Genomic DNA, 26,058 nt, shown 5'->3' with positions numbered 1-26,058 from the left:
ACTTTAATGCCTATATACAAAAATAAAGGAGATATTCAAAATTGTAATAACTATCGTGGAATTAAACTTATGAGTCATACGATGAAACTATAGGAAAGGATAGTTGAACAAAGATTAAGGTTAGAAACGAATATCTCAGAAAATCAATTTGATTTTATGCCTAGGATATCTACCACAGAAGCTATTTATCTTTTAAGAAAATTAATGGAAAAGTTTAGGGAAAAGAAGAGGGACTTGCATATGATATTTATTGACTTTGAGAAAGCATATGATAGGATACCTAGGGAAGTTCTATGGTGGGTTTTAGAAAAAAAAGGTGTATGTAGTAGGCATACTGATGTCATTAAGGATATGTACGTTGGAGTAATGACTAGTATAAGGACTATAGATGGAGAGATTAGAGAATTTCCAATCACCATAGGTGTACATCAAGGATCTGCTTTTAGTCCTTATCATTTTGCATTAGTGATGGACCAATTGACTAAGATTATCAAAAGGTGGTTCCATGGTATATGTTGTTTGCAGATGATATTGTATTAATTGATGAAACGAGGGACGAAGTAGATGCTAAGTTAGAATTATGGAGAGAAACTTTGGAATCTAAAGGCTTTAGGATAAGTAGAAATAAGACAGAATATATGAAATGTAATTTTAGTAATTATAGGAGGAATATTGGAGGCAAAGTTAAACTTGATGATGAAGAAATAAATAGCACTTGTAGATTTCGATACGTTGGATCTATTATGCAAGCTAAAGGAGAAATTGAAGATGATGTAATGCATAGAGTTAAAGCAGGTTGGGTAAAATGGAGAAATGCTTTAAGTGTGCTATGTGATCGTAGAATACTCTTAAAATTGAAAGGGAAGTTTTATAGGACAGCTATAAGACCAGCTATGCTATATGGATCGGACTGTTGGGCGACAAAGAAACATAATATCCAAAAAAAAAAAAAAGTTGTCGAGATGAGAATGCATAGATGGATGAGTGGTATAACATTGAAAGATAAATTAAGGAATGAACATATTCGTGGTAAGTTAGGTGTAACTCTTATAGAAGATAAGATAAGGAAGGGACAACTCAGATGATATGAACACTTGCAAAGTAGGCCACAAAGTGCACCTGTGAGGAATAGTGACTTAGTTACTATGGGGGGCAGTAGAAGGGATAGGGGTAGACCTAGAATAACTTGGGAGGAGATAGTGAGTAAGGATTTAATATCCTTGAATCTATCAAAAGAAATGGTCCATGATCGCATAAATTGGTGGAAAAGGATTCATATAGCCGAACCCACTTAGTGGGACTAAGGCTTGGTTTTGTTATTGTTAGCGAAGCAAAAAACAAAATGTAGTAGCTAGGAGTAGTGCAGAGTCAGAATTTAGAGTAGTTGCTCATGGAGTTTGTGAAGTGTTGTGGATTAAAAAATTATTGGAAGAATTGAAAGACACTAATCCGCTACCTATGAGACTGTATTGCGATAACAAATCTACCATAGTCATTGCTCACAATCCAGTGCTTCATGATAGAACAAAACATGTTGAGGTCGACAAGCATTTTATAAAGGAGAAGCTGGACAGTGGACTAATTCATTTACCCTATATCTCTACTACTGAACAAGTAGCAGATATACTTACAAAAGGATTACCAAAGAAGCAATTTGAAAATTTGATCAGCAAGCTGGCTATGGAAGACATCTTCAAACCAGCTTGAGGGGGAGTGTTGGAAAGTTTCAAAATTTATCCAGTCAACTCTCCTTGATTATAAGAGAAATTTCTTTAATTATGTAAATCTACTCTCCTTGATTATAGGAGAAATTTCTGTAATTATGTAAATAATCATAGGAGATATCCTAGGATATATTCTTAGGAGATATTCTAGGAGATTTGTTAGCAATTGTCATTCCTTCCTTTTTTCTATTCTTTCATTTATTATTCTTTCCTTTTAGATTATCCTTGTAGTCTATAAGACATTCAGATTGTACGTTATTTTATAATAATAACAAATACTATTTCAATTCTTCTCTACTTCTAGATGACATAGCTTAGTGTCACGGTCCGCCTCTTTTCACACCGTTGTGAAGGGCCGTGCGGCACTAGCTAAAGCACTCTTGCTTAACTAGCCAGCCTATCGTTTACCAACATTCATCCATAAAGCACTTTCATTAACATTCATTCAGATAGCAGCGGAAATAATAATCAATTCATGAAAGTCATGGTAAACAAGCAGTAAACATTGAAGCAAACGTAATTCATTAACAAATCCTTTGTTGACAAGTTGTACTTAGCGAGGGAGGCAAGTAGGCTAAGCACGTTGACAATTGCTAGTGAGTTTTACAATGATTGATGAACACTCACCCTCCCCTAAAGAGGTTTTTATGTAATTATCATCCTTACACTAGGAAACATCAAGGTGATCAAGGAGTCATACTGCCTTATTTGGCTTACAAAGACTCTACTAGCAGAAAATAACCCTACACTAGTATTACATGATGGAAACCCATCCCAAGCACACGAGATAAGCGGTCACAGGCAAGCATAATGCCCTGAACAAGCTTAGCTCGTGACATTCTCCCCCACTTATGCGGTCGACGTCCTCGTAGACTTATGGCGGTAGGTACACTTCAAATTTGTCCACGAACGGTTGAATATCTTCCGCAGAAATCCAGCTGATTTCTTTGTCATCAAGGCACTTCCACTCCACTAGGAACTTCTGCCGCTTCTTCCTTGAGGATATGAACTTTCTATTTATAAGGATCTCTTCAACTTCATGTCTTTCAAGTTGCACTATCTTCAACTCTGCGCTATTTGACTGACTTCTGCTTAGGTCGTTGGTGTTGGTGTTAAATGGCTTGAGGCAGTTGACATGAAACTGCGGTCTTCTCTCTTGATCGGCCCACTTCTTCATCTGCTTAGAAGCTTTCTCCGGATAGGCTTGGGCAAACTCTGCATTCAGTCTCCATTCTCTGGTGAAGACGCACACCTTGGGACTTTTTTGTCTGTACGGCTCGCCCACTGTGTGAGGTAACAGCGGTAGCTGGCCTGTAACAAGCTCAAGAGGGCTCTTGTTGGTTGTTGAGCACTTTTGGGCATTGCCACAGAATGGAGCCACATCAAGTAGTTACACGCCATTCTTCCGGTTGTCGTTGACATAATGGCACAAATACTCATCCAGTAGCTCTCTGAATCTCTTCATCTGCCCGTCTGTCTGTCGGTGATAACTCAAAGAGATGTCAAGATGTGACCTGAATATCCTGAAAAACTCTGTCAAAAAGTTGTCAGTGAACATTAAATCTTGGTCACAAATAATAACTTGGGGAAAACCCCAAAGTTTCACAACAGTCACAAGGAACAATTGTGTTGTCCCCTCTTCCGAACAGTACTTTGGTGCGGCCATGAAAATACCATACTTCTTCCGCTCCCCTTTGTCTTGTTGGCAAGTGAGACAAGTTTTGGTATAATCAACCACATCATCCCGCATGTGCGGCCAATAATACCTTCCCAGTAGTCCTGTCATTGGAGTCATTCTTCGCGAATACCCCTCAACGAACTTCCTGCAGTATCTAGTAAGGCCAAGAAAGGAACGCAACTCCTTCACTATCGTGGGGATCTTCCGTTCTTGAATCATCCTTACCTTCTCCATACCCCTCCGAATACGACCTTGTTCAACCACTTGACCAAGGAATTTGTTGCTCCGCCGAGCAAAAGAGAAATTCTCCTTCTTCACATCCAGACTGTTTCCCCTCAGCCTGTCGAACACCTTCCGTAGATGCTCTTCATGTTTCCTCTGAAATGACACTAATGCTCCCAACGGTATTTTGGAAGGGCGAACACATCCCGCTTCCAATTCATCAAGCTGTTTACCCAACTCTACTATCTCTCGAGGCGCAATCCAACATGGCCCTTTAGCAGGTGGTTTCACTCCTGATAACAACTCGATCTCATCCTCCACAGTCCATCGTGAAGGCAAATTGTGAGGCAGTGATACGGAACCCCAAGAATAAACGTCCGGATACCCCAAATCAGATTTATCAAAACCCCAAACCCAAAATAAGATTCGACATGGTATAGGATCCTTGACCTATTGCTTGACGTGAAGCACAAACCAAGAATATCAAATTAATGGATGAACGCCACAAAGGTAGCACCTTTGATAAGTTCGGTGAAAGTTCAATGAAGAACTTGAAGAGAAATAACCTCACTTGAATTCTATTCAGCAAAAATCAATCCTTTAATACAATAGAGAGTTGACTACTTATAGAAAATAAAAGAAACCCATGACATCAGTTCAGCCAATAGAATTAAGCTATGACATCAATCTGGCCAATAAAATAATCCCACATAACCTTAAGCATGCCATGTCATTTAATGAAATATGTGCAAGTCACATGCCATGTGTCATTTAATGAAACATGTGCAAATCACATGCCATGTGTCATGTCATTTAATGAAACATGTGCGAGTCACATGTCATGCTTAATTGACACAATTGGCCCACTATTTAATCCATAAAAATTCCCCAAACAGCCCTTATTGACTTAAGGTTCCAGCTTCACACACCTTTAGACAATTTAGCATCTTGGGCTCTTCAAGAAAGTCCTTTTCTTTAGTGTCCATGGCCCTCATTGACTCTTGCTCAAACAACTTCTCAATTAGTCCTTGCATAGCCTCCTTGACCTTCTTAGCTTTAGCTCTTGTGATGGGTCCGCTTGGCACGTGCAGATCATCATGTGGAATTGGAGCTTGTGGGTTCATATCATTCCCCCTCTCTTCAAAAAGATTCGTCCTCGAATCATCACCTACATCAAAAAAGGATAAATCAGAAACGTTGAAAGTTGCATTGACCTTATACTCACCCAGGAGATCCAACTTGTATGCATTATCGTTGATCTTTTCTACCACTTGAAAAGGTCCATCACCCCTCGGGTGTAGCTTTGTTTTCCTTTTAGTAGGAAACCTCTCTTTTCTCATATGCACCCATACCCAATCTCCTGGTTCAAAAGTAACGAACTTGCGCCCCTTATTAGCTTGAGATGAATATTGTTGGTTCTTCTTTTCGATGTGCTGCCGTGCTTGTTCACGGATCCTCTTCACCAAGTCAGCCTTGTGTCGGCCGTCTAAGCTAGCTATCTCATTCACAGGTAGCGGGTAGCGGCATCAAATCCAATGGAGTCAAAGGATTAAAACCATAAACAATTTCAAAGGGAGAAAAATTTGTAGAAGCATGCACAGTTCTATTATAAGCAAACTCAACAAGTGGTATACATTCTTCCCATGATTTTAAATTCCCTTGAATGACCGCACGCAATAAGGTTGCTAAATTCCGATTAACTACTTCGGTTTGACCATCGGTTTGAGGATGACAAGTAGTAGAAAACAATAGCTTAGTTCCTAATTTTCCCCATAAAACCTTCCAAAAGTAGCTAAGGAATTTAACATCCCTATCACTCACAATTGTCCTTGGAATGCCATGCAATCGCACAATGTCCCTAAAAAATAAATTGGCTATATTTGTTGCATCATCAGTTTTATGGCAAGGAATAAAATGTGTCATTTTAGAAAATCTATCAACCACCACAAATATAGAGTCCCTACCGCCTTTGGACCCAGGCAAACCTAATATGAAATCCATTGAAATGTCTACCCAAGGTTCACTAGGTACAAGCAAAGGAGTATAAAGGCCATGAGGTAAGACCTTAGACTTAACTTGTTTACATGAAATGCATCTAGAACACACTCTCTCTACATCTCTACGCATATGTGGCCAAAAGAAGTGTTCAAGCAGAATATCTAAAGTCTTTTGTACCCCAAAATGTCCCATCAAACCCCCACTATGTGACTCTCGCACAAGCAATTCTCTTAGGGAGCAGTTAGGCACACAAAGTCTATTCTCCCTAAACAAATATCCATCATTCCTATAGAATTTATGAAACGCAACTTTATCACATGCCTCATACACATTAGCAAAATCAGAATCTTTAGCATATAAATCCTTTATGTACTCAAAACCCAATAGCTTAGTGCTAAGTGTAGTAATTAAGGCATACCTGCGAGAAAGCGCATCAGCCACGACATTTTCTTTCCCCTGCTTGTACTGAATGACATATGGGAAGGTTTCAATGAACTCTACCCATTTGACGTGGCGGCGATTTAGCTTACCTTGCCCCTTCAAATGCTTTAAAGATTCATGATCAAAGTGGATCACGAATTCTTTAGGCCACAAGTAGTGTTGCCACGTCTCCAATGCCCGCACCAAGGCATACAGTTCTTTATCATACGTGGAGTAGTTCAATGCTGCCCCATTGAGCTTTTCACTAAAATATGCAATGGGACGCTTATCCTGCATCAAAACAGCTCCAATACCAATCCCGGAGGCATCACATTCAATCTCAAAAGTTTTAGTGAAATCAGGTAAAAGCAACAATGGAGCAGAACACAACTTATCTTTAAGCATTTTAAAGGAATGTTCTTGTGCAGTACCCCATTTAAACCCCACGTTCTTTTTTATTACTTCAGTTAAAGGTGCAGCAATGGTGCTAAAATCTCTCACAAACCGCCTATAAAAACTAGCCAACCCATGAAAACTATGTACATCAGTCACAGATTTAGGTGTTGGCCAATCTTTTATTGCTTTCACTTTTTCCTCATCCACTTCTACGCCTTTAGCACTCACCATATAACCCAAGAAAATAACCTTTTCCATGCAGAAATCACATTTCTTTAGGTTAGCAAAAAAAAATTTCTTTTTTAAGAACATCTAGTACACCTTTCAAATGATCCAAATGATCATCAAGATTCTTACTATACACTAGGATGTCGTCAAAGTAGACAACAACAAATCTGCCTATAAATGCACACAACACATGATTCATCAAGCGCATGAAAGTACTAGGTGCATTGGTCAGACCAAAGGGCATAACCATCCATTCATACAAACCGTACTTTGTCTTAAATGCAGTTTTCTATTCATCACCCGGTTTCATTCTTATTTGATGGTAGCCACTTTTTAAATCAATTTTAGAAAAGATGCAAGAGCTATGCAGTTCATCTAACATGTCATCTAGTCTAGGGATAGGATGGCGATACTTTACAGTGATTTTATTGATGGCTCTACAATCGACGCACATCCTCCATGATCCATCTTTCTTCGGTACCAGTAGCACGGGTACCGCACATGGACTCATGCTCTCCCTCACATGCCCCTTAGCAAGCAGCTCCTCAACTTGTCTTTGAAGTTCCTTAGTCTCCTCGGGGCTGCTCCTATAGGCTGGACGGTTGGGAATCGTAGCCCCGGGAATGAAGTCAATCTGATGCTCAATTCCTCTAATTGGTGGCAAACCACTGCGCACGTCCACAGGAAAGACATCCTTGTATTCCTGCAGCAAAAAAACAATCCTTTAATACAATAGAGAGTTGACTACTTATAGAAAATAAAAGAAACCCATGACATCAGTTCAGCCAATAGAATTAAGCTATGACATCAATCTGGCCAATAAAATAATCCCACATAACCTTAAGCATGCCATGTCATTTAATGAAACATGTGCAAGTCACATGTCATGTGTCATTTAATGAAACATGTGCAAGTCACATGCCATGTGTCATGTCATTTAATGAAACATGTGCGAGTCACATGTCATGCTTAATTGACACAATTGGCCCACTATTTAATCCATAAAAATTCCCCAAACAGCCCTTATTGACTTAAGGTTCCAGCTTCACACACCTTTAGACAATTTAGCATCTTGGGCTCTTCAAGAAAGTCCTTTTCTTTAGTGTCCATGGCCCTCATTGACTCTTACTCAAACAACTTCTCAATTAGTCCTTGCATAGCCTCCTTGACCTTCTTAGCTTTAGCTCTTGTGATGGGTCCGCTTGGCACGTGCAGATCATCATGTGGAATTGGAGCTTGTGGGTTCATATCAGGCAGCTTATCCGGCAGCACCTCCTTATACTCATCCAACACCGTTTGGATGGTTGTAGGCTCCAACTCTTGGCCTACTTCTTTGTCTACCACCACCGTGGCTAGACGTGTTTGCTCACCCTAACCCAATCCTTTATTGAGTTGTATGGCTGAAAGGGACTTCCCGTCGTCTCCTTTCGTTGCAACACAAGCCATGCATGAGTGATCTCCCATCAGACACAGGGAACCAGCCGAAGGCATCAGCACTGCCCTCGTCCCCATTAGGAACTCCATTCCTAGAATGACTGGATAGTCATCCAATGGCACCGCTGTGAAAGTCGCATGACCTTCCCAATGTCCAAGCTTTACAGGCACTTGCTTGGCTACTCCCAGAGTAGGCTGGGCTACAGAGTTAACTACTTTCATGCATCCTATATCCTTCTCTAAGGGTAAGTTGAGTCTCCTTGCTTCCAACTGCGAAACAAAATTATGAGTAGCTCCTGTATCCACCATAGCGCGAGTACTCTTCCCATTTATCCTCAAGTCCACAAACATTAACCCTTTTGCTCGTGTAACTTTCAGTGTTTTTGCCTGCTTTTCCAATGCGTTCACCAACCGCACTGAACCCACCCTCGGGGCATCATCCTCTTCCCCATCGTCTTCCACTGCCTGTTCTACAATGGAAACCTGTAAAGCATTGAGTGATGCTTTGTGAGGGCACTTCAAAACTCTATGAGGACCTCGACACAAGAAACACTCAAGTTTACCTTTTCCCTTTCCATTGGGTGTGTTGAACCCTTGAGACGATGAAACTTCCTGAGGTTGATGATTTAGAGTCGGCTCCCCCACTCTTGGGTTTGCCATTCTTGAAAGACTTTCCACTGTTTTCCTCTTCGCCAAACCGTTTAGACGAAGTGGTCTCATCACCAGTGTAGTCTGTCAAGCGTTCTGCAGCCACTTGTGCAGTTGACAAGTCTTGAACCCTTTGCCTATGAAGTTCAGTTCTTGCCCACGGTTTCATCCCCTCTAGAAAATAGAACAACTTGTCCTCCGACATATCTCGAATATCCAACATTAAAGCAGAAAATTGTTTCACATATTCGCTGATTGACCCCGTATGCTTGAGATCTCTCAGTTTTCTCCTTACATTATACTCAACATTTTCAAGAAAGAATTGGACCTTGAGCTCTCTCTTCAAGTCTGCCCAACTATCAATTACACAGCTTCCATTTTCAATTTCTCTGTACTTGGTACGCCACCACAGTTTGGCATCATCAACCAAGTACATGGTCGCACTATCCACCTTTGCCTGTTCTGAGGCCATCCTCACAACGCAAAAGTACTACTCCACATCAAACAAGAAGTTCTCTAACTCCTTGGCATCTCGAGCACCCCCATACGTCCTGGGTTCTGGCACCTTGGTCTTGCTAACTCTCGGAGTGTTGGAGTTTCCCATAGCAAGAACCATCACATTCATCTTTGCATCCAAATCTTCCATCTGGCCCTGCAAAGTTTCAACTGTGTGGCGAAAGTCCTCTGACATGTCGCCTATCAAACCTGCTTGATGTTTTTGTGATCCCATCACTTCATCAACAGGTTCTCTCATCTAGGCCACCTCCGCGGCCATAGTGTTGGTTGTTTCCTCAACCTGTGCTTCCAGCACGCTGATCCTCTCAGCATTGTTTGGTGCCATGGTCACTTACCAAAGCTTCCCAAATCCAACAACGAAGGCAATCGAATTCACATAGCAACTCAACCTTGGGCTCTCACCAAGTGTCACCGACTTGGCTCTGATACCAAATGTCACGGTCCGCCTCTTTTCACACCGTTGTGAAGGGCCGTGCGGCACTAGCTAAAGCACTCTTGCTTAACTAGTCAGCCTATCGTTTACCAACATTCATCCACAAAGCACTTTCATTAACATTCATTCAGATAGCAGCGGAAATAATAATCAATTCATGAAAGCCGTGGTAACCAAGCAGTAAACATTGAAGCAAACGTAATTCATTAACAAATCCTCCGTTGACAAGTTGTACTTAGCGAGGGAGGCAAGTAGGCTAAGCACATTGACAATTGCTAGTGAGTTTTACAATGATTGATGAACACTCACCCTCCCCTAAAGAGGTTTTTATGTAATTATCATCTTGACACTAGGAAACATCAAAGTGACCAAAGAGTCATATTGCCTTATTTGGCTTACAAAGACTTTACTAGCAGAAAATAACCCTACAGTAGTATTTACATGATGAAAACCCATCCCAAGCACACGAGATAAGCGGTCACAGGCAAGTATAATGCCCTGAACAAGCTTAACTTGTAGTCTATTCAGATGGTACGTTATTTTATAATAATAAGAAATACTATTTCAATTCTTCTCTTCTTCTAGATGACATAGCTTAGCAATGTCAAACTGGCAAGTTGGCAGTATTACCAGGACACTAGTAACCACAACATCAATCTCAAATTCAAGCATAAGACTGACTTTTGAGTATAGAAGACATAAAAATCTGATGAAAACAATTATTTACTAAAAACTAACTAAGTAATGCCTTTTACACCAAAATTCAATTCAAACATCAACGTCCACCTGCAAAATATTTTACAAAAGAAAATGTTAATGCAAGACCAGTTTCGAGCCAAACACAGGGAACGTGAAATGGAAGCAAGTACCGCATGTGCCTCCCTCCTAATCTATTTCATAATATCAGAGATGAAGAATGAATCTGAATGAGGGATTCGATTCTTCATTTTTTATTGTTTTGGAAAAGAAATCTTCATTAACAATTACTAACACGGAATATCAACGAAGAATTAAATTTATATTCCCACTGAAAAATGACATTACTCATCAGTAAATACAGAGACAAAATCATCTTCGAAACCGGCCAGTTCAATGACTTCAAGCCATTCTTAAGAGATATGGCAAATCTAGAATAGTACCTGACTAAGCTATTTCATGAAATCCAAGAAGTATCAACGACGAATAAATCAATATTCATATATTTCCACTAGAAAATGATAGTTTCGATCCTTTAATAGTAAATATAGGCCCACAATCATCTTCGAGCAATCGTCCGAAACCGAACAACCAGTTCGCTCAATGACTTCACGCCATCTCTAAAAATGACTTCGCCAAATTTGAACATCCCCTGAAGAAGAAGAAAAGGGAATGAAAAAAGTTACCCGATCGGAGATCCTGGTAGAAAGGTCGTAGAGATCCAATCGACGATCCGAAGCTCTGTTTTAATCTGAGACGGGAGAAAAACCAAAACCCAGCACGTAGAGGATGTGCAGAGCAGAAAGGAAAGAGTTCAATGACGGGATGATATGGAGGAGCGGGCCCACACGGGATTTTGGGCGGAAATCTCAACGGAATCGGTCTAAACGGAATACCGGACGACCTACGGAACTACCTGACACATATAAAGAGAGCACGACGACGCCGCTGTGCTCGTTCGTTGGAGGGACACTGGAATTCTTTGTTCTTTTTTTCTTCGTTAATTGACTAAGTCAATGCTGCAGTTACAAAAATATACAAAATTGATTTGGGATGATCTTGCTTGATTGTAGGCTAGATGTATTATGCTTAATCTTGGCCTTAATTTGTGCAATATGTCTTTATACACCCTCGCAAGATTGAGCTTCCATCAGCAAGCCCAATCTTGATTCTCAAGATTTCAGTTATTTGTCTTGACAATGCCTTTGTTAACTGGTCAGCTAATTGGTCTTGTGTATGAACATGTCTAACTTGGAGAGAACCACGTTGAATAAGATCACAAACAAAATGGAGATCGATTTGTATATGTTTCATGCATGAATGTTGGACCAGATTGAAACATAGATGTGTAGCACCAAGGTTATCACATAGTAATAAGGGAGCTACTTTTGGTGGAAAACCCAGCTTGTGAAGAAGTCCAAGAAGCCACATTGTCTCAGATGCTGCATTTGCAAGGGCTCAATATTTAGCTTCAGTGGTAGATCTTGCAACTGCTCTTTATTTCTTGGGGCTCCATGATATAGTGTTTGGGCCTAAGAAGCTGATATAGGCAGATGTGGAGGTTTGGTCATCAACATTTCCAGCCCAATTGGCATCGGAATAGGTGATTAAAGCTGGAGGTCCAGATTTTGTGAGTTGTATACCATGAAAAATGGTTTACTTCAAGTACCAAAGAAGCCTTTTTGTTGCAGTGAAGTGAGTGGTGATAGGCTTGTGCATGAATTGGGACAACTTTGTTGACTTTTTGAGTCCGATTCCTATTTTGATTATGACAAACAACAGCATCTCACTTGTATACTTAGTAAATAAATAGGTTTATAATTCTGGAAGCACACGTGAAGGATGCAAAATGAAAGCCATAAATGCGCTTCAAGCTCGCACCAGTTGGCGTATTCCATGGGAATTAGGAGAGCAAGCTTGAAGACTTTATTTATTTTTGGGTTGTAATAATTAATTAGGTTTAATTGTGCATGCACCTCATGATTTAATTTGAAACTCATACTTGACCTTAGAATAACCTTAGGCACTCTATATTTCATGGAAAATCATTTTACAAATGTGTAAAAATTATTTCAAGTGTAAAAATCTTTTTTGAAATGAAAAACTCCAAAGCAAGCTTTTCAAAGACCCCTTTATGTTTTTTTCTATCACATTGATGAGTACTTTTCTTTATCAATAACTCCTCATCTTAAAAAGTGTTCAACCTAAAAGTTGTGGTATTTTCTCTTAAATTTCTGTTAATATCAAGCACATTCAATTTGAAGTTATATAGAAAAAATTATATTCAAAATACTGAAGGGTATCTGCAGTAGAAAAATTCCCTTCATGTTTCTTTCGTCTCATTGATGAGCAATTTTCTCTATCAAAAACGCCTTATCCTAAAATGTGTTCAACATGTGGAAATTTCTCTTAGCTTTCTATTGATACCAGGAACGTTGAATTTGGAGTTGTGTAGAAAAAGTTATGTTTGAAAAACTGAAGGGTGTACACACAGAAAGCGCCCCAACGGCCGAAAAAATGGCTAGTTTTCAAATTAAATTACATTTTAATACCCCAACGGCCATAAAACGGCTAGTAATAGGTTTTCCCTATAAATACAAGCCTACATGACTTAAAAAATGTTAGAAAAACCATTTGGGAGTATTCTTGCATATTCTCTCTTTCCCAAACATATTTTATACTTCATTTTTGAATACCAAAGCTTATTTCTCCTACTCTTCTTCTTGAAAATCTTTTGGGGGAATTTTTTTTGGGGTTTACAAGTAAGGTTTGAGTTTGAACATATATTTATACCAATATATATTGCTTGAAAGCTTTCTTACCATTTGATGCTTTTCAAAGATCAATCTTGAAGAGATTCACTCTTCTACTCTTTTTTTGAAATATCATTTTTGGAGAAAATTCTTGTTGAGTATTATAGAAAGGCTTGAGCATATTTTAACTCATATATTAATTGCTTGAGAGGCTACTTGATTTATCAAAGGTCATTTGAAAAGAAAATCATTTTCTATTCTCTCACTCAATTAATTGCAAAATATTTTTGCGAGGTTTTATCATACTCTACCGAACTTCATTTTAAAATCATTTGAGAGTCCATTAAGAATTTTATTTGTACAAATCAGCTTATTTAAGAAGCATTTTACTTGTATGCAAAATTCTATATCATTTGTATTTACGGTGCAGGTTGTGAACCGGGAAGAGGTAACTACGCCTCGTGTAAGCAACAAATGTAAATAGGTAGCTACGCCTCGTGTAAGCAGCAGATTATAGAGGAAAGTTTCGCCCTGGTAAAAAGCGTATTGTATCAAGAAGCTCCATCCCAGTTTTAAGGAACGGATAGTGGAATCCTTGGGTGGTTTGCCCAAGGCGAGGATATAGTCAGGAGTTGCCGAACCTCGTTAAAACTTTGTGTTTGTGCTCCCTTTTCCCTACTCTATTTAATTTTTGCACTTTACTTTTTGCAGTTGTATGCTTATGTTCAATTTGAGCTGAATATTATAACTATTTTAAATATTTGCAAATATTATTATTTGTGGGATTCATGCTTATTTAGAAAGACCTTAAGTTGTGTTATACTGATTGTGGAATTAAAATAGGGATAAATTGACCTAGGAAGAATTTTTTAAATACCCAATTCCCCCCCTCTTGGGAATACACCATAACTCTCAATTGGTATCAAAGCCTCATTACAAAAAGTTTAAACGCATTTGTTAAAGATGGCGATTTCTCTTCTTGTTGATGTATCCCCATTTTGTGAGGGACAATCCTTTATAGATCCTCCACGATTTTATTGTATAGATTTTACTGTTTTGAAATTAAGAATGAGTATTTTTTTTTTTAAATCAATAGATTGGAGGATATGGAAAGAGATTGCTAAAGGGAAATATGCCTATGAAATCTATTGATAATATTGAAATTCCCAAACTAGAAAATGAACTAAATAAGCATGATATTCGTATGCTGCAAGAAAATTCAAATGCCATGGATATTTTATATTGTGCTTTAAGTTCTAATATTTTTCTTGAAATCATGGCATGTAATTGTGCGAGAGAAATTTTGGAGGAGCTAGATAGGAGATATGGAGAAGCCAAAGAAAAGGAAGCCACCTCTCTAGTCGAGAAGGAGGTACATATTTGTGGCTCAATAGATGGTCAATTGATGAAAAAGTGGCAAATTGTGGCTCAATAGCACTAGTCGAGAAGGAGGTACATATTTCTAAATCTACCTCATTTGCTAATGTGTGCACTGATTCATGTGATGATTCTTGTGTTGAACCTTGTGATAAATCTAGTGTTGAATCATCTCTTGAATTTAGTGATAATACTATTAATAATTCATGCAATGATTCGTATGATAATTTTAATGATAAATCTAATGTTGAATCTTGTGATGAATTTATTAATGGAAACATGCCATACACAAAAACTAGAAATGACTATATTTAATATGCATAACTGTCTAGTTAGGATGTCTAAGCAGCAAACCCTTTTGAAAAATGAGAATAAAAGGATAGCTAAACAATTAAAAGAATTAAAGGAATATCATGCTATTCTTGAAAAGAAAAAGATTAAGAAGGTCTTGAAAATCATTTGCTTGGAAAGAAAAAATTGAAGATTATGCTGAAATGATTTTCAGACCCACTAGTGAAAAAGATAACCCAAATAAATCATTTGGAATTAAAAGAAATGGATCTTTCAAGAAGGATTTGGGTTCATATTTTAAATCCCATTGTCATAAAAAATTTTATGCCTCATCTAGTAAAAATATGATCGATAAGAAAAGTCTTTGACATGCACATAAAGAGTGTCTATATTGTGAAAGAAAAAGGCATGTATGGTTTACTAGTCTATTTAGAAGTGCTAGAGGCATGGACAAGAAAATGATATGGATAATTAGGGAAGCAAAACCCCAAGAACCAAAGGTAGAATGGGTTCCAATAGGAATTACGTAATTATTTAGGACAATTCTTCCTTAGATACTAGGATTCGTATTTAAGTAAAAGGGGTAGGGATGACCAAGGGCTTGGGAAGTGGCCTGTGCCTAAAATGTCAAATTTTAGTATATGCATTCACTATACACTTTTAATATACTAAGAACCATAGAGAAGCAAGCCAATATGAAATTTCTAGTAATATATCCAATCTGAATTTAATGCATTTACATCATAATGATTGGTTAAAATATGAAAGTATTGGCTATAGCATGTTTGAGTTAAATTTACTTCCAAATGGGCACAAGCATCTTTGCTTGGTACATAATTTTTTAATGCTTAACTCACGCTTAAATGAATATCTTAAGTTAAGCATATTTTTGTCCATCATACATATTTGAACTTTAGGAATTAATCTTAAACTTTGTATCATATAAACCTAAACTCAAAATGAAAATTAAATGTTTAAGCATTTTCAAATGCATTTAAAGCTCATCCCCCGTTAGAAATTATGGGTTAAGTCTAAGCTTAAAAATGCCAATTGGTTGCTCGTTGAAAATTAGAAAATTTTTGTTTAAAAATTTTAATGCTTGGCTACATAACTGAGGGGGAGTAGTAAAGTTAAAATTCATCCAATAAATGCTAAATTGTATTGTTCTTAATTTAGAAATATTTTATAGCTTCATTTATATTGGATGTTTTGCAAGAACTAAATGCCACTATCCATTGCTTGGTAAATGTTATGCTATTTGATGGATAATTTATATTTATTTTGAACTATACTGATCTACATGCTTGAGTTGAGTGCCATCTGCATGACTAATGTAGATCCTTGTGAATTGCATGCTGGTTGTTAATTAGGATCTTGCATGTTGTTTTGAATGACCATATACAGTCATACACGCTAGCTAGTTGACTGAAATCATGACTCCATAAGACTATTTTTAAATTACAAATTCTTTTACAAGTCTTATGTAGTTTCAAAGTAAGTGACCTTGTTCAAACTTAGTGATTTAATCTTAAGTGGTCACTTAGATTATTGCATGATGGTTGGACTTTAGGAATACCAGGAATACCTTTTGTAGAAAATGCATGCAAGATAATTTTAAAAGATTAGTACATGATTGAATCCAAAATGCTATATAAATTGAAAGATATGTACACATTCTATAATTTTAGGAAGGACTAATTTATGGACACAATATGGTCCAAAACCTTGGGTTATGTACTTTCACTTAGGACCTAAATGGTAAAACATTATCCTTGTATTTAAACGACACATGTTTTGATGATGGTCCATAAACTAGATCAAATGCATGACATAGGGGGAGTTTTTATTTGTAACACACTCATTGTGTGTTTTGAGTTGTGTCATTTTATATTGAACCCCTATTGCATAATTTTTGAGTATGGTCTTGACCGGCTATCAAGCACTAATTGAAATGCAATATGTTATGCCTATATGCTAAAAGTCTAATATTTGCTACATGCTAAAAATCTCTTGAAGGATGAATATATGATGAGAGTGTGTAAATGAACATCATCCTTGAACTGATTGCAAGTATGTGTGCATGCAAATATATAGGGAAGCTTAAGCCCCATCCTTAAGAAAAAAGATTAAATTCACTTGCACCATGGACTCATATGCACTGTTATTCTATTGGTTTTACTTTTGAGTCCTCATGGTATTTTGGAGTAACGCTCATGCCAAATGCCTATAATCTCTTGCATACCAAGTCTTATCATGAAGGATGAACATATGAGGAGTGTTCTTAAATGAAACTCATCCTTAACCGAAAATTCACTTATGTGTGCTTGAGAATATACCAGGGAGCTGAGCCCCATCATTAGAGAAAATAAGAGCTTTAATGTAACATTCTTGTGGATATCATATGCATGAGATCATCATTGTTCTTGTTTTTGAGTCCTAGGCTCGTGTGAAAATCATGAACATCATATCCTGCTTTTACGGATTTATAAGATGATATGAATTATTCTTGGTTTTTATAATTACAAAATGATTTAACATCATTTTCTGATGCATATGTGCTCTATAGGAATGATTCTACTAGTTGTATAAAATTATTTTAGTCAATATCTAGTAGAAACATTTTAAAAGTATAAGCAATTTACTGCATCTAAACTAGCACTCAAATTGAAAGGGGAGTCCTTGAAAATAAATTTCCATATCTTGTTGTACTCACCCACATTTTTTGGCTTAGATCTATATTAAGCTTTATGTGGCATATACTTAGAGCATGATGATTTTATTGAAAATCTTAAGTGATAAAGTGATAACTTGTTGCTTGCCACAGTCTTTTTAAAAATTGCCATATGATCTTATATTTAAATTTATGATATTTTTAAGATCTATATGGTTGAGTTTTCTGGTTAATTTGTGAAATGTTTGTGCTTAAACAACTATCAAAAAAATTCTGCTTGCTTGATCTTCAGTGATTAAAATTATTATATTGCAAGCATTGTCCCCAGCACTTATTGATTAAGGGAGATTTTTTTTTAGCTTTTTTTATGGCAAGAACCGATTTTAAAAAAGATATATCTTATCTTTTGCCTTGAACTTAAAAGCATTCATGACATATGTTTTGTAATTTCCTTCAATTCGTTTTGTCATGATATTTCTAAAATTCAATGGCAAAGGGGAGAAAGTTTACATGTTCTATTTTTCAAAGAAAATTTCTTTTTACCCTTTTGTTGATGACAAAAGGGGGAGAAGATCTATGAGCAAAATTAAAATTCATTTATTCTCCTACTTTTGTTTTACAAAAATGATAAATGATAAATGTGTTTAATTGAATATATTTTTACGTAAGCTTCAAACATATACTGCACATTGAACCACTAAGCTTAAATGTATAACTTGGAAATTTCTAAAATCTTCATGTGTGAAAATGAACTTTATTGAATATCTTTTAAATTATGCATATTGTGAAGGGAGCCTTGTCAGACATACCCAATTTTGCTCATGTGTTTGTCATCATCAAAAAATGGGGAGATTGTTGACTTTTTGAGTCCGATCTCTATTTTGATTATGACAAACAACCGCACCTCACTTGTGTACTTAGTGAATAAAGAAGTTTATAATTTTGGAAGCACACGTGAGGGATGCAAAATGGAAGTCATAAATGCACTTTAAGCTCGCACCAATCGGCGTATTCCATGGGAATCAGGAGAGCAAGATTGAAGACTTTATTTATTTTTGGGTTGTAATAATTAATTATGTTTAATTGTGCATGCATCTCATGATTTAATTTGAAGCTCATACTTGACCTTAGACAGACCTTAGGCACTCTATATTTCATGAAAAATCATTTTACAAATGTGCAAAGATTATTTCAAGTGCAAAAATCCTTTTTGAAATGAAAAACTCCAAAGCAAGCTTTTCAAAGATCCCTTCATGTTTTTTTTCTGTCACATTGATGAACACTTTTCTCTATCAATAACTCCCTATCTTAAAAAGTGTTCAACCTAAAAGTTGTAGTATTTTATCTTAACTTTATGTTGATATCACGCACGTTCAATTTGGAGTTATATAGAAAATGTTATATTCAAAATACTGAAGGGTATTCACAGCAAAAAAATTCCCTTCACGTTTCTTTTGTCTCATTGATGAGCAATTTTATCTATCTAAAATGCCTTGTCTTAAAAAGTGTTCAACATACAAGTTGTGTAAATTTCTCTTAGCTTTCCATTGATACTTGGAACGTTAAATTTGGAGTTGTGTAGAAAAAGCTATGTTTGAAAAATCAAAGGGTGTCCGTGTAGAAAGTGCCCCAATAGCTGAAAAACGGTTAGTTTTCAAATTAAATTACATTTTAATACCCCAACGGCCATAAAATGGCGCTATTAATGGGTTTTCTCTATAAATACAAGCCTAAATCACTTGAAAAATGTTAGAAAAACCATTTGAGAGCATTCTTGCATATTTTCTCTCTCCTAAACATATTTTATACTCCGTTTTTGAAGATCAAAGCTTATTTCTCTTACTCTTCTTCTTGAAAATCTTTTGGGGGAATTATTTTTAGGGTTTATAAGCCAGGTTTGAGCTTGAGCATATATTTATACGAATATATATTACTTGAAAGCCTTCTTGCCATTTGATGCTTTTCAAAGGTCAATCTTGAAGAAATTCACTCTCCTACTCTTTCTTTGAAATATCATTTTTGGAGAAAATTCTTGTTGAGTATTACAAAAAGACTTGAACATATTTTAACTCATATATTAATTACTTAAGAGGCTTCTTGATTTATCAAAGTTCATTTGAAAAGAAAATCATTTTCCATTCTCTCACTCAATTAATTGCAAAATATTTTTGAGAGGCTTTATCATACTCTATCGAGCTTCATTTGAAAATCATTTGAGAGTGCATTAAGAATTTTATTTGTACAAATTAGCTTATTTAAGAAGCATTTTACTTGTATGCAAAATTCTATATCATTTTTATTTCTAGTTCGGGTTGTGAACCGGGAAGAGGTAACTATGCCTTGTGTAAGCAACGGATTGTAAAGAGGTAGCTATGCCTCGTGTAAGCAGCGGATTGTAAAAGGAAGTTTCGCCCTAGTAAAAAGCATATTGTAACGGGAAGCTCCATCCCAATTTTAAGGAGCGGATAGTGGAATTCTTGAATGGTTTGCTGAAGGCAAGGACGTAGGCAGGAGTTACCAAGCCTCGTTAAAAACTTTGTGTTTGTGCTCCCTCTTCCCTACTCTATTTAATTTCTGCACTTTACTTTCTGCACTTGTATGCTAATGTTCAATTTGTACTGAATGTTATAACTATTTTAAATATTTGAAAACATTATTATTTGTGGGATTCATGCTTGTTTAGAAAGACCTTAAGTTGTGTTATACTGATTGTGGAATTAAAATAGGGATAAATTTACTTAGGAAGAATTTTTTAAATACCCAATTCACCCTATTTCTTGGGAATACACCATAACTCTCAAACTTGTTGACCATAAATGAAGCTATCAAAGAAAGATACAGCAAGCTGCCAATAATTCTTTGAAATTCTGTGTTGTCCACATTTGTTGTGCCATCAAGTAACTTGAGAGATTAAGTTGTGGAAAGAGCAGTTGAGATATCTTTGGCACCACTCATGTCGGTATTTGACAATAGCTATCGAATCTACTTGTGTTGTGAGAAAAAAAGTCATGCCAATTTTTTTTTTGTTATTTCCTATAATCACAAGATCATCGACATACACCAACAAATAACAGATTATAGAGTCTTTTCTATAAATAAATAAGGACGAATCAACTCTGGAATTTTCAAACCCAAGCTCAAGAAGTATATTTTTTAGTGTAGTGTACCAAGCTTGAGGGGCTTGTTTAAGTCCATATATTGCTTTTTGTAGCTTGCAAACATAATTGGGTTTAGATGGATCTATGAACCCCGGGGGTTGCATCATATACACAGTCTCAGATAATGCACCATGTAAAAAGGCATTATTAACGTCCATTTGCCTTAACTCCCAACCATTCACAACAGCAATAGACAAAATTGTTCTAATTGTGGCTGGTTTAACTATTGGACTGAAGGTATCTTTGTAATCAAGCTCGGGACGTTGATTATAACCCTTTGCAACTAACCGAGCTTTGAATTGATCCACTAATTCATCAGATTTTCCCTTCACCCTGAACACCCACTTGCAGCCCACTGGATTACACTTCAAAGGGATTGGCACTAAATCTCAAGTTCCATGTTTCATGAGGGCTGTAAGCTCATTTGACATAGCATCACGCCATTATGGTTAAGTTAAAGCCTAACTCACACAGGTTGGTTCAATGGTCTCAGGGAGTGGATGTTTAGACAAAGAATTGAGCCGTTTGGCTTTAAAATATTGATTCATAGACCGAGGGGTCATTTGGTGAAGTCGTTGAACATGTTGATTTGAGGGAATTTGAGCATTCGGGTTTTGGGAATTTTCGGCCTGTTCTAGTGTTTGTGTAACAGGTGAGGGGTGAGAAAGCAATGAGTTTGAATCATGCAGCAAGTATTCTGATGAGAACTAGGAGATGAGGAATTCAAATGCAAGGAATTATGACCTAGATTTTCAGATGAAACCTGAAGAGAAGAAGAAAGAGGGTTGACGAGATTACCCAAGGAGGATGCGTCGCCGGTGGCTACACCTTCCGGAGTTGTTGATAAGGGCAGCAAGGCAGATGGCATTGATGAGGGCACGAGGGTGACCTGGGCATCAAAGAACGGAGGAACAGTGTGGGGTTCTGGTGTTTGGTTCTTCGGGTTGGGAGAAGACACAGTAGGAGTGTTTGATTCATCTAGAAATGTAAATCTTGTGAGTTTTGAGGTCAAGACATTTTTAGGCACTTTGGGTTTGAGAGTACCCGAGGAACACACAAGGTGAGGATTTGGGCTCCATTTTATGAGTGTTGTAGGGTCGGGTAAGTGGGTAATAAAGACACCCAAATTTTCTTAATTTGAGATAATTTGGTTTTTGACCAAAAATAGCTTCAAAAGGAGAAATGTTTTGAAGAAAAGGAGTGGGTTGCTTATTGATTAGATAAGAGGCTGTTTGGAAGGCTTGAGGCCAATATGAAATGGGCAGCGATGCATCATGGAGAAGAGTGAGACCTGTTTCTACAAGATGACAGTGACGTCGCTCAGAAACACCATTTTGTTGTGGGGTGTATGGGGGCGGTGGTATAGTGACCAATACCATTGTCCAATAAAAAAGATTTTAAAGCAATGAATTCACCACCATTATTAGAGTACAAAATTTTGATTTTGGTTTGGAAGTGTTTTTATACAAATTTTTTGAAGTGAGGAAAAATTGTAGACACCCCGGATTTTGTAGCCATTGGATAGAACCACATGTATTTTGTGAATTGGTCAACCAAAATAAGGTAATAATGAGATCTGTCGATTCTAGTATAATGTGTGTGTTTCCAACCATCAGTGTTAATAAGTTCAAGCGGTGCATGACTTTGAAGACTATTGGCATGAAAAGGTTGTTGATGTGCTTTATTAATGGAACAAGAACTACACAATTGAGAAAAAAAAATTTGTTTTGACAATAGGAAGAGAAAATTTCTTAACAAGATGTTGGACTATTCGAAAAGATGGATGCCCAAGATGCTTGTGCCACCCATCTCTTGAGGTCTGTTCATGCACATTAGCAACCATTTTGGAGGGAGGAGACATCATTGATTCCGAAAAAGGGTAGACTCCTTGAAGTATAATCGCCCTGTGATCTTGTCCTTCACAAAGAAATGAAAGGGGTGAAATTCAATGACAACATTATTTTGTTTGGTAAGATGATGTACTGAAATTAAATTTTTGGAACGGTTTGGAACACAAAGAGTATCACGTAAGATAAAGGTGTGATTGGGTGAGTGTAATTCCAAAGAACCAATGTGTGAGATAGGCAAACCTGCACCATCACGAAGAATTACTGCATCAGTACCATCATATTTAGAGTGAATGGACAAATTTGCAAGATCACCCGTTATATTGTGAGAGGCCGCTAGGTCCATAAGCCATGTTTTGTATTTTTCATTAGAGGAGGTCACGCAGTTGGCTATAAAATCATTGGACTGTAGCTGAGAACAGTACTTCGCGGTATAACACATTTGCTCACAAAGTTGACAACACAGCGTGTAACGTTTCTAGTTATTATTGGGCTTGGTAGACCCATTATTGAAGCAGCGTCCATCACGTTGGTGACCATTGGATTGGCGGGCTAGGCTTTGACCTTGGTTACATTAAGACCTATTCGGTTTATAAGACTTCTTTGATAAGTCACCTCCAGACGAAGGTTTCCTTTCATTCGTGTAGTTCACTGTTATTACCATTTGCTGAGTAGCAGCCTCCAAACCCCGGAGATAGGATTCATGACCTACCAAGAGCTCGTGCAACTCTTCAAACACTAATGACTTATCCTATGCTCGGATCGGTGTAGCTAACTCACGGAAATAAGGCCCTAACCCATTCAAGATGTTAGCTTTGGTGTGATCCCAAGAGGGGGGTAAATTGGAGATTTAAAAAACTTTTTGGCTAATTTAAAAGTTTTTCCGATTCACCACATATCATATCTCATTCAATGTTAAATGCGTGTATGTAAAAAGATTAAATTATTTGGTTCATGCATACATGCATATCTCGTTCAAAGTAAATGTGTGCATGCAACTAAATATAACAGTAAATAAATAGGCATACATATACCAAATTTGAAGTGCAGTAATTTAAATGAGATAGGGAGAGAGTGACACAAGATATTTGTTATCAAGGTTCGGCCAAACCAGCTTATGTCCCCGCCTTGGGCATACCCCTCAAGGATTACACTAAACTTGCTTACTTAAATAGGCAGAGCAGAAGCCATTTACATCCTCTCCTTACGGGACGAGGAAAATCCTAACTCAATTACTAGGTTGAGCAGAACTAGTCTTACTTATGGGGCTGAGACTACCCAGTTCAATTAACGAATTGAACCCAACCAGTACAATAAAAACCACTTTTTTACATAATACAATGCTTCTAAATACAAGTAGAAATGTAAACAATTAAGCTCATAAAAAATACACACTCCAATGATATGAAATAATGCTCAGGGAGTAAAGGTGTTTTACTAAAAATAATATTTTCAATATATGAACAAGATGTATATGATAAGCACATAAAGATTTAAATTCTATAAAATATTTTCTCCAAAAGTATCTATCAATCAAATAAACGAGAGAAACTCAAAGATTTACCCTTAAAATGATTTTCTAAAAATATGAGTGTAGGTGAGAGCAAATGCACTTTTGATAAAATAAAATCCCAATCAAAATGAATATACTCTTTCAAATGATTTTCAAAAGGTAATGAAGAGTGTTGGGAGAGTATAAAATTTACCCCATAAAAGATTTTGCAGTAAAAATATGTTTTGGGGGAACTTTGATTAGGATAAAAATTAGAGAGAAAATGAGCTAATCAAAGTTACTAATTTGAGTTATGAAATTGGTATATATAGACTCAAGAAAATTTTTGACCATTGGGGACACACTAAGAATTATTAAAATTTTAATTAATTTTTAACCCTAATTACCCCAATTAAAAATAAGCAACTCGAGAATTTCGGGCGCATGACTTGAAGTTAGGTCGCTCGAACAGACACAAGAGAAAAAGGGAGTTTTTGAGGTTTGGGTGCCTAAAAATATGTTCAGGTAGCTGAATCGAAGGCGATTTCAAAAGACCACGGTTCGGTCACTCGATCTAAAGTCTGATTTACCAAACTTACATGTTTGGTTGCCCGAGGTGGATTTGAAGGCGACATTCGGGCACCTGGGGAAGGTGAAAAGTGACCGATCAAAGGTTTGATCGCCCAGGGACGCTCAGTTCAATTTGGTTTGGTCGCCCGAACCAAGTCAAACTTGTTGACCACTCAACCATTCGGTCGATCGAGGCGTTTTCAATGCACACAGTTTTGTTGCTCGAAGCCCTTTCACACTTAAGATTTTGTCCTGTTTTTTTAGCAAAATTATGTGCAGGGACCTAGGGTCAATATAAGGCCTAGGCATTTTAATTTACCCTAAAAACCTGGCGTTGAAATCAACCCTAAGGTCTGTCTATGGTTCAGTCTGAGTTTACATTTATATCATGCAGGATGAATGCAGTTATTACAAACCAAATTAAAATCAAATGCAATTACAACACAAAATATGTCTTCTTCTTCTCCTTTGCTCTTTGACTCCACGGAATACGCCAGAATGATGATAAATTTGAAGTTCCTCCTGTGTTCGACTTCCCCTTATGTGTGTGTTGAATTATAACCTGTTCAGTCACTAGATTACACACATAAGTAACACATGTGTATCGAACTCGAAAAGCAAACAATCTCCCCTTTTTTTATGATAACAAATGCACTAGAGTAAAATTGGTAGAACCTAAAAATGCTCGCTTTAAGAATATGCATAATGTAAAAATAAGCATAATAGCTCAAACATATTCATGAAAGAAGACACAACAAAGATCATGCATTTAAATTTTTGCAATAAAGCACACGTTCAGATATTTGCCCTTATGGTTTTTGCCTTAAAAAAACTTCCTTTTAGGTCATAAACATTTTGCTCATTAAAATTCTCCCCCTTTTGACATCAGCAAAAAGGGTTAAGCTAAGTGAAATTTTTTTTTATCATTTAACACAAACTTAGAAAAGAGAACTCCCCCCTTTTGAAAATAATTTTTTATTTTTCTTATAACAACTCTCCCTCATTTTGGCATAAGATTTAGGAATAGAAAATCATTCTTATATTTTCTTGAAAAAATATGGCAATAAAGCACACAACAGTATAGCTAGTCAATAAGAGATTGAAAGACACATGAAAAACAAGATTAGACCAGGATTATTCACAAACCATGGCAATTTAAACATATCATAACACCCATGAAAGATTTGACTTCAACACACATGACATATGATAGTAGATGTTGGTTTGAGCATAAAAGTGGTCTAACTAGTTCATATGCATTTCATATATGTTCCATGAACCAGCTATACAACACCCTTCAAAAATTTATAACCAACATAATTTCATGACATAAGATTTCAATACAATACAAGCACAGTCATGAAAACATTCAAACACAAAAGCAAGAAAACATGATATGTTCTATGTAAGTTCATTTCTTGCAAATATATATATCCCTTTAAAGTTTTCGATAAATACTGGAGGCTTGTGCTTACTGAAAAAGAAACTTTAATTTAAACTCAAGCA

The 26,058-nt window shown here is 36.8% G+C and overlaps 1 protein-coding gene and 1 long non-coding RNA gene across 2 annotated transcripts in view; both read right to left on the bottom strand.

Moving 5' to 3' along the window:
* The window catches only part of LOC131156281 (phosphoinositide phosphatase SAC6-like), a 90,814-nt gene extending 69,217 nt beyond the window's left edge, over positions 1–21,597 (bottom strand). Inside the window, exon 1 of the mRNA XM_058109829.1 lies at positions 21,442–21,597. Within this exon, the coding sequence (XP_057965812.1) occupies positions 21,442–21,511 (70 nt within the window). The 5' untranslated portion in view covers positions 21,512–21,597. The remainder of the gene's footprint in view (positions 1–21,441) is intronic.
* On the bottom strand, positions 6,936–11,371 carry LOC131156288 (uncharacterized). The gene is made up of 2 exons (XR_009136957.1): positions 11,080–11,371; positions 6,936–7,369 (listed from the first exon to the last, which is right to left on the bottom strand). It is a non-coding gene; the product is annotated as an uncharacterized LOC131156288 (long non-coding RNA).
* Positions 21,598–26,058: the final 4,461 nt, after the last annotated feature.

This window comes from Malania oleifera, chromosome 1, assembly GCF_029873635.1.
Source record: "Malania oleifera isolate guangnan ecotype guangnan chromosome 1, ASM2987363v1, whole genome shotgun sequence".
NCBI lineage: Eukaryota > Viridiplantae > Streptophyta > Magnoliopsida > Santalales > Ximeniaceae > Malania > Malania oleifera.
Note: the sequence above shows the minus strand (reverse complement) of the source record. Positions and strands in the feature narration are given on the sequence as shown.